Source organism: Trematomus bernacchii, unplaced genomic scaffold, assembly GCF_902827165.1.
Source record: "Trematomus bernacchii unplaced genomic scaffold, fTreBer1.1, whole genome shotgun sequence".
Lineage (NCBI taxonomy): Eukaryota > Metazoa > Chordata > Actinopteri > Perciformes > Nototheniidae > Trematomus > Trematomus bernacchii.
This window is the reverse complement of record NW_022987621.1, coordinates 1,450,771-1,463,972: the sequence shown is the minus strand read 5'-3', so window position 1 is coordinate 1,463,972 and position 13,202 is coordinate 1,450,771. Positions and strand designations below refer to the sequence as shown.

General features: G+C 43.0%; 2 protein-coding genes across 2 annotated transcripts; both read right to left on the bottom strand.

Annotated features, from left to right (window-relative positions):
• Positions 1 to 3,050: 3,050 nt before the first annotated feature.
• On the bottom strand, positions 3,051 to 4,802 carry LOC117484317 (general transcription factor II-I repeat domain-containing protein 2B-like). Its single transcript, XM_034132793.1, has one exon. The coding sequence runs from the start codon at positions 4,800 to 4,802 to the stop codon at positions 3,051 to 3,053; it is 1,752 nt and encodes a 583-aa protein (XP_033988684.1).
• A 6,710-nt stretch (positions 4,803 to 11,512) lies between these two features.
• On the bottom strand, positions 11,513 to 12,737 carry LOC117484329. The gene is made up of 2 exons (XM_034132807.1): positions 12,237 to 12,737; positions 11,513 to 12,013 (listed from the first exon to the last, which is right to left on the bottom strand). Exons 1-2 carry the CDS (start codon positions 12,675 to 12,677, stop codon positions 11,633 to 11,635), a joined length of 822 nt encoding a protein of 273 aa, XP_033988698.1. The 5' UTR covers positions 12,678 to 12,737; the 3' UTR covers positions 11,513 to 11,632.
• Positions 12,738 to 13,202: the final 465 nt, after the last annotated feature.

The following is a 13,202-nucleotide window of genomic DNA, read 5'->3' as shown; positions in this document are numbered from 1 at the left end:
GACTCCCACAACCCCCATGGCTACTTACCATTCAATACCCGTGGTAGTGTTTGTGTGTCTGTGGGTGTGCATGAATGTGTGTGTGTGTCTGTAAGACCTTAAAAAGGCCAAGGGCCATCCCTGTGCAGCCCCTCGACCCCTCCCTCCCCTCCTGGTCATGCAGGCCCCTTTGTGTTTCCCTGCTTTCCCTTTTCACTCGAACATCTGTATGCTAATGCTGCTCAATGGGAATGGACTAGAATCATCCTGGGAGAGAGGGTGAGGGGCAGCTTGTGTGTGTGTGTGTGTGTGTGTGTGTGTGTGTGTGTGTGTGTGTGTGTGTGTGTGTGTGTGTGTGTGTGTGTGTGTGTGTGTGTGTGTGTGTGTGTGTGTGTGTGTGTGTGTGTGTGTGTGTGTGTGTGTATGGATAGGGATGGGGGAATAAAGTGATTTGGCAGAATTCAGCAGCAGGGAAGGGTTTGTGGCGGGTTTAGAGAGAGGGGAGAAGCATTATTGATTCAGGGCGAGCTCAGGGAACAGATGGGTTTGGGGAAAGGGGCTGTGTGTTTCTGATTTACAATTGTCTTGAATTACCCCCCAAATTAAAACACAGAGATGTGCTAAAGTTAAAGTTGAGGTACGATACAATCAATTTGTGGCCTTCCCCATGTAAGCCTCCAGGTCAGGTACAGTCCTACATAGGATGACAGCGTGGGAGGACAGATTAATATAGATCAGATAGGCTGGATTATTAGACAGGGTTATTGGTACAATGGTGACTACTTGTTTTTTTATACCTGTTACTTATTCAGTGTCTCGTTCAAACCCTCAAAGAAGAGTTGATGATGCTTCTTAAGCCTTTTCTGTTTTTAAATAAATACAAATTATGTTTGTATGGTATTGGCTTTAGGATTGATCCTCAAATGTCCAGAGGTGTTTGAGGTGTATTTCACTCTGGATCCAAAGTATTTGGCCAACATAGCAAATGACTACAGCTTAAAATATGAGAGATTGAATAATGTGTTGCTGTAAAAAGCCAAGCCCATGAAGGTGCCTGGATTAGAAACCCCCAAAAAAATCTAATATTTTTTATTCAAGGGTTTTATTTTCATATGCACAGTGGCTACAGTGTAGTTATGGCAATTAGCTTAGGTCCCAAGCTCCTCCAACAATGCAACATATTATATAGGTCATAAGACGGGGCTCTGGTGTTGAGGATCAGGGTGGAGGATGTGATGTTTCCCACCCGCACTGCCTGGGGTCTGCCCGTCAGGAAGTTCAGGATCCAATCACAGAGGGCGCTGTTGAGCCCGAGGTCTCTGAGCTTGATGACCAGCTTGGAGGCACGTGTTGAAGGCTGAACTGTAGTCAATGAACAGCATTCTCATATATGTGTTTCTCTGGTCCAGGTGTGAGAGGGCAGTGTGGAGGGGGGGGGGCTATGATGAGCACTTGATTTTGGTTTGAATATTGATTTTTTTTAAAGCTTAAAGGGCCCATGTCATGGCCATTTCCACTGATCATAATTCCATTGTTGAGGTATACTAAAATAGATTTATATTGTGCATTTTTCCAAACTCACATTGGTTTCTCATACAGCATCTCTGTAAACTACGTGTATTCACTGAATTTCACTCTCTGCCTTTAACGGCTCGTTGTAGCTCCAAAAGCTCCAGCCCCCACCCTCCCTGTGAGCACAGTGTGCTCTGATTGGTCGGTACGTTGTGAATCGCGCTGAGCTCCGTGGAGGTGTTGTTTCCTTGTTTAGCATACATAGCGAAACACAGCCAAACTCATCCTCAGCACACACAAAGTCACAGTCGAAGTAAAAACAATAAGTGTGGCTTGATATTGAGTAAGAAAAAGGTTGATAAACGCAGTGAGAATGGGTCTGCAGAGAGAATTTCGCCGCGATCCCAACTCTCTGTTATCAGCCTGCAGCCAGGGAGGAGAAATCAGCTGAGCTGCCTGCTTCCTGCACACAGATGTGTGTGTGAGGAAGTCCGTGGATTGGTCAATTTGGACCAATCAGCGGGGGCTTAACGTAACGGCTCCGCGGACGTAATGTAGCGGCTCCACGGATTGGTCCATTTCGTTCCGGGTACGGCTTGACATCATGCCGTACCCGGAACGAAATGGAAGAATCAAATGGACAATGACGTATCTCCAACGAGGCGTTTTGGGGAGGTATTTTCTGTGTTAGAGTTTTACTCCCTACAGCAGGGGTGTCAAACTCATTTTCACCGAGGGCCACATCAGCATAATCGTTGCCCTCAAAGGGCCAGATGTAACTTATAAATGTAACTAAATGCAATGTAACTAAATGCAATGTAAAATAAATGTAACTACTCCTTAATGTTAAATAACTCTGAATGTATTACTTATTCAAGTTACAAATATTACATATATATTTGCATAGATGTAAAAAATATGTTTGCTTGTTGCTCTGTTATTATAACATAAATCCTTTTAATTTGTCCGGTTATGAAACCCACATTACTCCATCAATCAACGATCAAACTATCCAAGTGAATAAAGAAAAATAACATAAAACACAAGTTATGACATTAACTTTGTTCAAAACTTGAAATAACAAATAACTGTAAAACCAACAATTGTGAGCTGCGAAGAACATGTGTGACAGATGTAGCATTTTACAAAAACAAATGGCTGCACACAGCCTTGCAGGGGGCATACATCCAACTAATGAGAGATGGTTTGATTACAGTAAACATGTGTCTGCATAAACACATAAAACCTGCAAACACTAAATACATTGCTACACATATAAAGTAGTATATGTAATAAACTCAAAATAACAAAATAATGGTTGTCTCAGTCCACAACTATATTGGTCAAGTTTTTAGGTTAGTTTTTGATGAGGAGATGCTGCCTGTCCTTGAACACACCATGTGGATCCCCTCTCCACCATCCTCATCCATTGATCATGTTCTGAAAATAACAAACACAAAACAAAATGCAAGCACAATCATTACATTGCACATAGTTTAACTATTCTTCTTCTTGGTTGAATTGCATTTTATTATATTTTATTAGGTTTTTTCAAATGCTTACCAATGTGTTTTCTGACCAGATGTCTGACACCGTTTTTCCGTGGCCAGTGTGTCAATGTCTGGTTTTAGGTCCTGTGCTGTAGCAATCCGTAGAACAGCGTGGAGGTTGTCGTCAGTGATGCGTGATCTGTGCTTGTTTTTGTTTAGATTCATTATTGAAAACATCTGTTCGCACAGATAGGTGCTCCCAAACATAGACAGAACACGGGCAGCATGAAGTCGAAGCTGTGGCATGAAAGCAGGGGGCAGTAGACGGTAAAAGTCCTGGATTGTAGCATCCTGGAACTTTGCTCTCAGGCCACTATCGCTTTGAAGCTCTATTAACTCCATCTGAAGGTGTTGGGGTGCAGTGCACACGTCGGTGGTGAAAGGACTAGCAAAGATGGCAAATCCAGAGTGCTGTGCTCTGAAGTCAGAGAAGCGCCGATCAAACTCATTCATCAACAGGCTCAGTTTGGTAGCTAACTGAGCACATGAGAAAGTACCGGGACATGAGGCTGAGATGCTCTGACAAACAGGAAAGTGGGCAAGATTGTCCTGTTTCACTTGGCACATCCATAGGTCAAGTTTACGCTGGAAAGCCGTGATCGTGTCGGACATCTGCGTGATGACTTGTTTGCGTCCCTGCAGCTTCTGATTCAGTTGGGCGAGATGCTCGGTTATGTCACACAACATAGCAAAGTCGCACAGCCAGTTTGGATCTGACAGTTCAGACAAGGGTTTTCCTTTACTCTGCATGAAAAGAGCAATGTCTTCCCTAAGCTCAAAAAATCGTTTGAGGACTTTGCTCCTACTCAGCCACCTTACTTCTGTATGGTACGGCACGTCTCCGTGCTCCGAGCCCATCTCCTGCAAGAACAGCTGGAACTGACGATGATTCAGGCCACGCGCCCGAATGAAGTTCACTGTCTTCATGACCGTGGTCACTATATCATCCATCCCCAGTACCTTCCCGCACAAAGCTTCTTGATGGATAATGCAATGATACGTTATCAGAGGCGTGTGACAGTTACTTTCTTGCATTTTCTCCTTCATTAGTCCAACCAAGCCCACTTTTCTTCCACACATTGCAGGTGCACCGTCTGTAGTTAATCCCACCAAGTTTTCCCAGGGCAATGCGGTTTTACTGACGGACTTCTCCACCGCATCAAAAATGTCCCGTCCCGTTGTGGTCCCATGCATGGCAGCCACATCCAACAGCTCCTCAGTGACAGAGAGGTCCGACTTCACGCCTCTAATAAAAATAGATAGCTGCGCTGTATCCGTGTTGTCTGTGCTTTCATCAACAGCTAATGAAAAAGCTATGTAGCTGCGTGTCTCTTCGGCCAGCTGTGTTGCCAGGTTTCCTGCTAGTTCCTTAACTCGGTCCGCGATAGTGTTTCTTGATAAACTGACATTTTTAAAAGTCTGTATCTGGTCGGGACACACCTGCTCACAGACCTTCAGCATGCACTGTTTCAAAAACGCTCCCTCTGAAAAAGACTTTGAAGCGCGGGCGATTTCTTCAGCCACAACAAAGCTAGCTTTCACTGCCGCGTTGTTTTTGGTTGTGGCTTTCGCGAACACATTCTGCTGCGATCGCAGTTTGCCTTTTAATTCTTGGGCAATTTGTTGTTTTTCTTGATGGCTAATTTTGGCATACTTAGCTCCGTGTTTGGTCTCAAAATGCCGACGTAGATTGTACTCTTTGACAACCGCCACCGCCTCATAACACAAAAGACATACCGTTTTTTGTGTTCGCCTTCCCATCTTTCTTGAAACACCCTTCCATCTGCATCAATTTTTCTCTTCCTGGACATTTTGGGATCATTATTTGTATTTCTCAATTCCACTTGTTGGGAAAATCGCATCGATGTGGAAACACTGCAGTCTCGTGGCGAGATGCCGTCACATCTATGTAACATAATCGGCATGTATTGTGGGAAATGTCGTTTTTGGTCACTGCACGCATTTGACTTATTTATTTTTAGACAATCAGACCTTTTAAGCTCTCGCGGGCCACATAAAATGACGTGGCGGGCCACATTTGGCCTTGAGTTTGACACGTCTGCCCTACAGGGTGTACTTTCAGGGTTTTTGACTCTGCACACCGTTTACATGCATAAAAACCTTCATAACACACAAGGGGACGGGTAATAACCGGAAAAGCATGACATGGGACCTTTAATTTAATATTTCCCGTGAAAAAACTGTCTTTTTTTCTTGTGCTAAAAGCTCTATAAAGCTTTGAGATGTGCCAGAGGTGACAGTGCTGGCTACGTCTTCCATTTTCATAATGAGATCAGAGAAACCCCACTGGATGTTTGGTGGCCTTTTGCTGAGAGTTGAAATATATTTTTAATTTCTAACAAAACATGCTGAGGTGCTGTGGGGAGTACACAAATGTGTGTGTGTCCTCTCCATTGATAATAGCAAGGAAATGAAGTATGTGCATTATCACGCAGGCAGCATCACAACCCCCAAAGAGTCAACAAGAGTTTCACAGTGAAAGTTTCTAATTTCTCTAATTCCTCGAATCACCTCCTCGACTCCTATCCTCGACTCCTATCCTCGTGACTTAGTCCCGCCCACAGGAGATGCGAGCGGAGGACTGAGGAGGGGAACCGAGGAGAGAGGAGGGGAAGCAGCAGGCGGTTAGAGAAATGAGAACTCCTCTCCTCTGAGCGGTCATTTTAAAGAGACGTCCATTAATGATGACAGGAGGCACAGCAGCCCTCTGTCTGATGGACAGATGTGTTCATGATGACTTATATATTTACTTTGATTCATTCACAGTGCGGTATAATGAGACAATAACAGGCTACAGATGCGGACACACACACACAAATATATTTATATAAATATATACAATTTCAGAATCAAACAAGTATGAGAGCACTCTCATAATAACGTAACACTATCAGAGACTGGATATATCCCCCCCCTCTCTCTGGTCGCTGAAATGGGAATTGAAATTACGGGCCAAAAGTTTTATTTACAATTTCAATACTTAAGTATTAAAAGTAAGCATAGGACACCAAACCAACTGTCCGCCGCATCTACGCACTGTACAACACACACCTACACACTGTACAACACACACCTACACACTGTACAACACGCACCTACACACTGTACAACACACACCTACACACTGTACAACACACACCTACACACTGTACAACACACACCTACACACTGTACAACACGCACCTACACACTGTACAACACACACCTACACACTGTACAACACACACCTACACACTGTACAACATGCACCTACACACTGTACAACACACACCTACACACTGTACAACACACACCTACACACTGTACAACACACACCTACACACTGTACAACATGCACCTACACACTGTACAACATGCACCTACACACTGTACAACACACACCTACACACTGTACAACACGCACCTACACACTATACAACACACACCTACACACTGTACAACACACACCTACACACTGTACAACACACACCTACACACTGTACAACATGCACCTACACACTGTACAACACGCACCTACACACTGTACAACACGCACCTACACACTGTACAACACACACCTACGCACTGTACAACACACACCTACACACTGTACAACACACACCTAAACACTGTACAACACACACCTACACACTGTACCACACACACCTACACACTGTACAACACACACCTACACACTGTACAACATGCACCTACACACTGTACAACACACACCTACACACTGTACAACACACACCTAAACACTGTACAACACACACCTACACACTGTACAACACGCACCTACACACTGTACAACACGCACCTACACACTGTACAACACGCACCTACACACTGTACAACACACACCTACACACTGTACCACACACACCTACACACTGTACAACACACACCTACACACTGTACAACACACACCTACACACTGTACCACACGCACCTACACACTGTACCACACACACACCTACACACTGTACCACACACACCTACACACTGTACCACACACACCTACACACTGTACAACACACACCTACACACTGTACAACACGCACCTACACACTGTACCACACACACACCTAGACACTGTACAACACGCACCTACACACTGTACAACACGCACCTACACACTGTACAACACGCACCTACACACTGTACAACACGCACCTACACACTGTACCACACACACCTACGCACTGTACAACACACACCTACACACTGTACAACACGCACCTACACACTGTACAACACGCACCTACACACTGTACCACACACACCTACACACTGTACAACACGCACCTACACACTGTACCACACACACCTACACACTGTACCACACACACCTACGCACTGTACAACACACACCTACACACTGTACAACACGCACCTACACACTGTACAACACACACCTACACACTGTACCACACACACCTACACACTGTACAACACGCACCTACACACTGTACCACACACACCTACACACTGTACAACACACACACCTACACACTGTACCACACACACCTACAGCTCCTAAAGCATAATCAGGCTACAGCAGTTGTGTATTTTATTATGTGAAGCACTAAATGGTTTTAGAAAAATATCGACTCTTTGTTTGTAGATATCTACTAAACTACAGCATACAAATACAGAGAGTAATGTAGGCCTGTTATACTGAGTGATATATATTATACACACTGCTCTGCTTTCTGCTCGGACCTCACAGCTGTTCTCTCTGTAAACATTGCGTCGCGATGAAAGCAGTTACTAAAATAATATCCAGGGGATGCATGCAGAGCTGTCATTGGCTGAGATAAGTCCGGCCGTGCGTCTCGACTCTTTGAAACATCACTGTTGCCGGAAAATACATCCGCTGAGGACCCATCAGTGTATCCTCGGTTATAGCTCCTCCAGAGAGCCTCCTCGATGCTCGATCCTCGGTCCTTGATGTGCATTTCGAGAAATTAGACGTCCTTCAACATGGCGCGCTGAAATCCATTTCTGGGTCACTACCGGAGGACCGAGGATTCGAGGAGTCGAGAAAGGGAAATTAGATAAATGAGAAACCTTCAGTGTATTCTCAGACTGCGCCATGAGGCGGTGCAGTGTGCGTTGCTTAAACTGTTGCTTTGGTAAAACTTAAAACAAATGTGTCAACTGTTTCCAAGCACTTTTAAGAGTTTAGTCAACTTTTGGATGTTTTTGAGTTGGTGAAACGTACTTTTTTAGTTTTCCTCTATTCAAGAAAGTGTTACTTTGCTAACACTTAAAGAAAATGTGTCAACAGTTTCCAAGCAATTATAGGAGTTGGGTAAACTCACTAATGTGATTTTTTTCTGCATGTGAAAAGATGAGTTGAGCCTACAATTAAAAGCCAAGATATTAAGTGTAACCAATGCAAATAACAATCTGCTAAGAACCACATAAGACAAGAATAAATAAAGTAAATAATAAATATATATATAATATAATAATAAAAGTAACACAATTGAGTTGCCGGAACCTATATACGACAAACTCTTCCTGATTTCAATCCAACCCTTTAAATATTTGATAGCATTGAAACATTGCAGATTAAACAAATAGATTTAACAAAAAGGGAACGTTATGGACACGTTAATACATTTGATTAAAATTTGATTATTTCAAAACAGTTGTCATAAAAGAGTAACAAGTTTGTTTAAAAGCACAACACATTAACATACATGGAGACACATGGTTATTACTTGATGGTTATAACTGCATCTGGCTCGTAGGCAACGTATCACTTCATGCTGTGCATCACGAGCCTGTTGCACTTCGACCTCTGCTGTTCCCTGTAAATACAAATAAAACACTACATTGATTACAAATCAGGACACACCATGTGTTTTCCTCAAAACAAAAATCAAATCCGTCTTGAAAACATAACGAGCCAGTTTACATTAGCTGTTAACAGACGGTAACAGAGGTGCTATTCACATGCATAAAAAGGGGTTTAAGCCATCAACAAAAAGGCTGGTTTGCAAGAAAATGAACCAAATAGTCATGAAGCGCAGGCCAGTCTACATGAATGCAGGGCAAGGCACGTTTCTGTCCAAAGGTTCCATGATGGAGTCGATAATGTTTTAAAGTATCACTTTGAGTGGTGACACTAGTGCTGCATAGTTTACATCTCCATCCCATCTGTGATTCAAAACATAGAAATGGGTACGTTTACCTGATGCTCATTATATTAGTATGTAAACATAACACGTCTTGAATTAACCTCTGAGGCGCCGTTTACACGAGGAGAAAACGGCTTGTATCTGCATAGTTTCGCGTGCGTATAGCCCTATTATTTAGACGAGGCCGATAGAAACTGACCACACAAACGATAACGGGTCCCAAGGTGGATAGATTTGCAAACTAAACGCTCTGGGGGGTCAACCGAGTCCGTTTAATCGCCTCTATACGAATATTGCCTGAAAAAATAACGACAGCCCCGTCTCTTCGCACCTCTTCCCACCTCTCCCCCGCCTCATTGCTGATTTGTTTCTACAACAACAACAACAAGAATGGCGGATCACAGGGTTGCTGTTGTGCTCCAGACGCTACTGACCATGATTAATATGTTAGTGCTACAACTACGGTGCTTCTACGACAACCACAAGCAACTAGTGGACATGAAGAACCACATACACGACATGTGGCTAAATCCACTGCGGAGAACAACCAGAAGGGCGACCAGGAGAAAGTTTTGGGTAAGACCGGGCAGAACTAGCAGTTGGTGGGACAATTTTGTCAATGGCGTTGTCGTGGACGATGAATGGAGGGAGAACTTCCGCATGTTCAAAGCCTCTGTCGTTGCCCTGACTGAAGAACTGCGCCCATATATCGAGAAGAAAACTACAAACATGAGGGCGCCAATTGATCCACTGAAAAGGGTTGCTGCGGTTCTTTATTACCTGAGCGACGAGGGAAGGCTACGGAAGACTGCTAACGCCTTCGGAGTTTCCCGCCCGTCTTTGTCCCTCATTATTAGGGAGACATGCAGAGCGATCACCATCCACCTGGGTCCAAAATACATCAAGCTGCCTTTTACTGAGCCCGAGACCGCGGATCTGGTTGAGGGGTTCCATTGTACACATGGCATGCCACAATGTTTAGGAGCAGTGGACGGAACCCACATCGAAATCAAGCAGCCATCTAACGACTCCACTAGTTACATCAACAGGAAAGGAAAATATTCCTTTAATGTACAGGCTGTCTGTGATTACAGGTACCGATTCATGGATGTCGTGGTAAAGTGGCCTGGGAGTGTGCATGATGCACGGGTCTTTGCTAATTCCAAGCTAAACATGTACTTAAAAACTGGAAAGATCCCTGCTCTGAAAAAACAGATTGTGGACGAAGAGGAGGCCATACCATGTATGTACATAGACTGTACATTTTTTTTAAAGGTGTTTATTAAGATGTGATAAACATTCTTTGTTACATTCCCTGTCCTCACTGTGCAGCTCCTTCAGCGACAGGCTGCTGTACAATATTCATATACCTGGCTAGGTATATGTACCTGGCTGCTAAATCTGAGGACTGTTACAGGATTTTTTGTATTATATCCTAACTGTTTTTAGTACTTTTTAATGCATGTCACATGTGTGAAACTAAGCAAATAACTATGTGATTCTCCAATGTCAAAAGTGTGAAACTAAAAATAAAATTGGCTGCAACCACTTCCAGACTTTCTTTGAACTTAATGTGCAACAAATGTCATCATCCTCATGAATGAAGTTATATGGCCCATTCTACCGAGTCAGGTTGTCCATATATATTTTGTACCATATCTTATTTACACATATAGTAAAAGAACCGTACATTTTGATATGGTATTTTCAGACTGTATTGGCCACTAGCGAAACATAGTACATACACTGTAGTAAAAAACTATTATAAGTAATATAAGCAAATGTTGAATCAAAGTTGAATTTATACAATTCATAAAAATCATAATGCAAACTTCCTTTGTGAAATGCATATTACTGATCATATTGATTCCAGAGATGAAATAGAAGGGAATGAGGCTATAATGGGTAATATTTTTGGTATTTTGAGCAAAACACTTCATAGACATGTTTTTTATATATCTGAGACTATAATATATGCCTAACAATAGTTTGGGCTTTACCATTAAGGCCCAATGTGACATATCACAGTTCAGATATTTGACACTAGGGGGGGGTTACTTTTCATAAATGTGGTGTATTTAGTCAAAATTAGGTTTACAAGGTGAAAAGGACTTACAGCCTCCCACACACTGATATAGATATCTCACTGACTGTAATGAGGGAGAAGGAAAGAGAGTGAGGAGAGTGCTTGCGGAGTACATTGACCCTTACATGAAAGACAAGACTGTTCTTTTATTTTAATAAGGTTTTTTATTAATAACATTATTTATAAATGTGTACACAGTAAAAGGGAAAAAAATACCTTTGCTAGCTAAAAAAAAAAGGCGTAAAAAAAAAGTGATTCTCCATTTGTACAAAGTCTGGTGGAGTTAAAAATAAAAATGTTTACAGACTTCCTTTGACCAAAAAGTGCTGTGAAAAAAAAAGAAGCTCACTGCTTTACTGCTCCTCCTCATCCAGTGACCGCCTGAATGAATATGGAGGAGATTGTTGCTGTGGGGTGTGTGGTACAGAGGGGTTTAATCTTGGTGTGGCCGTGTGTGGCCTTCGGGGTGGGTATGAGGGCACCTGGAAGTGTCCATATCCACTGTTGTTAGTATGAACTTGCATGAACTGGCTCATCAGGGAAAGGCCATTCTGTACAGTCACATTAATGTTGTCCATGGTGTTGTTCATACGATCCATGCTGGCTGCGCTGCGGCTGGTTGCTTCCTCCATTAAGTCCAACATCCGGCTTTTTAATCGCAGCTCTTCCTGCACCGCATGTTCAGCTGGAAGCTTCCTCTTCATGCGGTCACTTCTGTGGCCGTCCAGCCGTGCCTATAATAAACCAGAGAGTTTGAATTACTACACAATAGGACCATAGCCACCAGATAACAGAACACAAAAGGCATGTTGTGAAATAGCTCTCAATACATTTTACAAATAAAACAGCTCTAAATACTTTCTAATTTTACCAAGCTTAAACCGGTTCAGTTTTTCAGTGGAAGGTACTGCATCATAGTATATAGCAAGCCCTTTAAGATTGAAATCATGAACATACCTGGAGCAGATCCCTGCGATGACTCACAACCGCAGCAGTTGGCAGAGTTCCGTTGGATCTACTCGACTCTGGCAAATCCGTGGAATGCTCCAAACTCGGGGATGAACTTGGTCCGGGCGACGACTCTTCCATGTCGAACAAGTCCCCTTGTACCTGTTTTAGTTTCGCTGTAAGCTGGCCCTGTGAAATTGTGTTCTTCTCGTGAGGGAAATCTTTTTCAGTCGGGGTCCTCGGATATTGCGCCTGAAATAAGTCGGCTATCTCCGTATATTTAGGCTTGCAGGACTCCCAGTCTACATTATCCTGTATTTTTGTCGTCTTATACTCAAGTGTTACACTTAAAAGAAGTTCCACCTCGTCGTCGGACCACGAAAATAGCTCCTTTCTTGCGCGAATAACAGCCATCTTCGTTTGTTTGTTTTGTTTGTGCCTCACACACATCCGGGGGGGATCTTATACTCGCTGCTTTTGGTGTATTTTGTGGCGGAAGTTACAGCGCCACTTACAGTCCCGCCATATGTACTACAGCTTTCGAGCGGTCTCGTGTGGAAGTACAGCGCCACTTACAGTCCCAGCATATGTACTACAGAGTTTCCAGCGGCCTCGTTTGAACAGACACGTTAAATGAAACAAATGCATGTGAACGGAAGACTTTTTTGAATACGAATACTGTGCATAAAACGCAAACGGCCTCGTGTGAGCGGGGCCTGAAACAACTACTCTGACACACTCAAGGGCTTACCTGATGTGAACCTGAAGTCCATAGCAGGAGGCAAAATGTCTTCAAGAGGAGGTGTGACTGTTTTCTGGTGAGGCAAATGAAAGAACAAAATAGTTACATGATGACAATGTAACAATCATTTCAGTAGAATTCATTAAAACATATTTAATTCAATTAATGGAATCAAACATAATTAAAACATAAGTATCATTTAAAACGGTATTGTATTTATATACATTTATAAG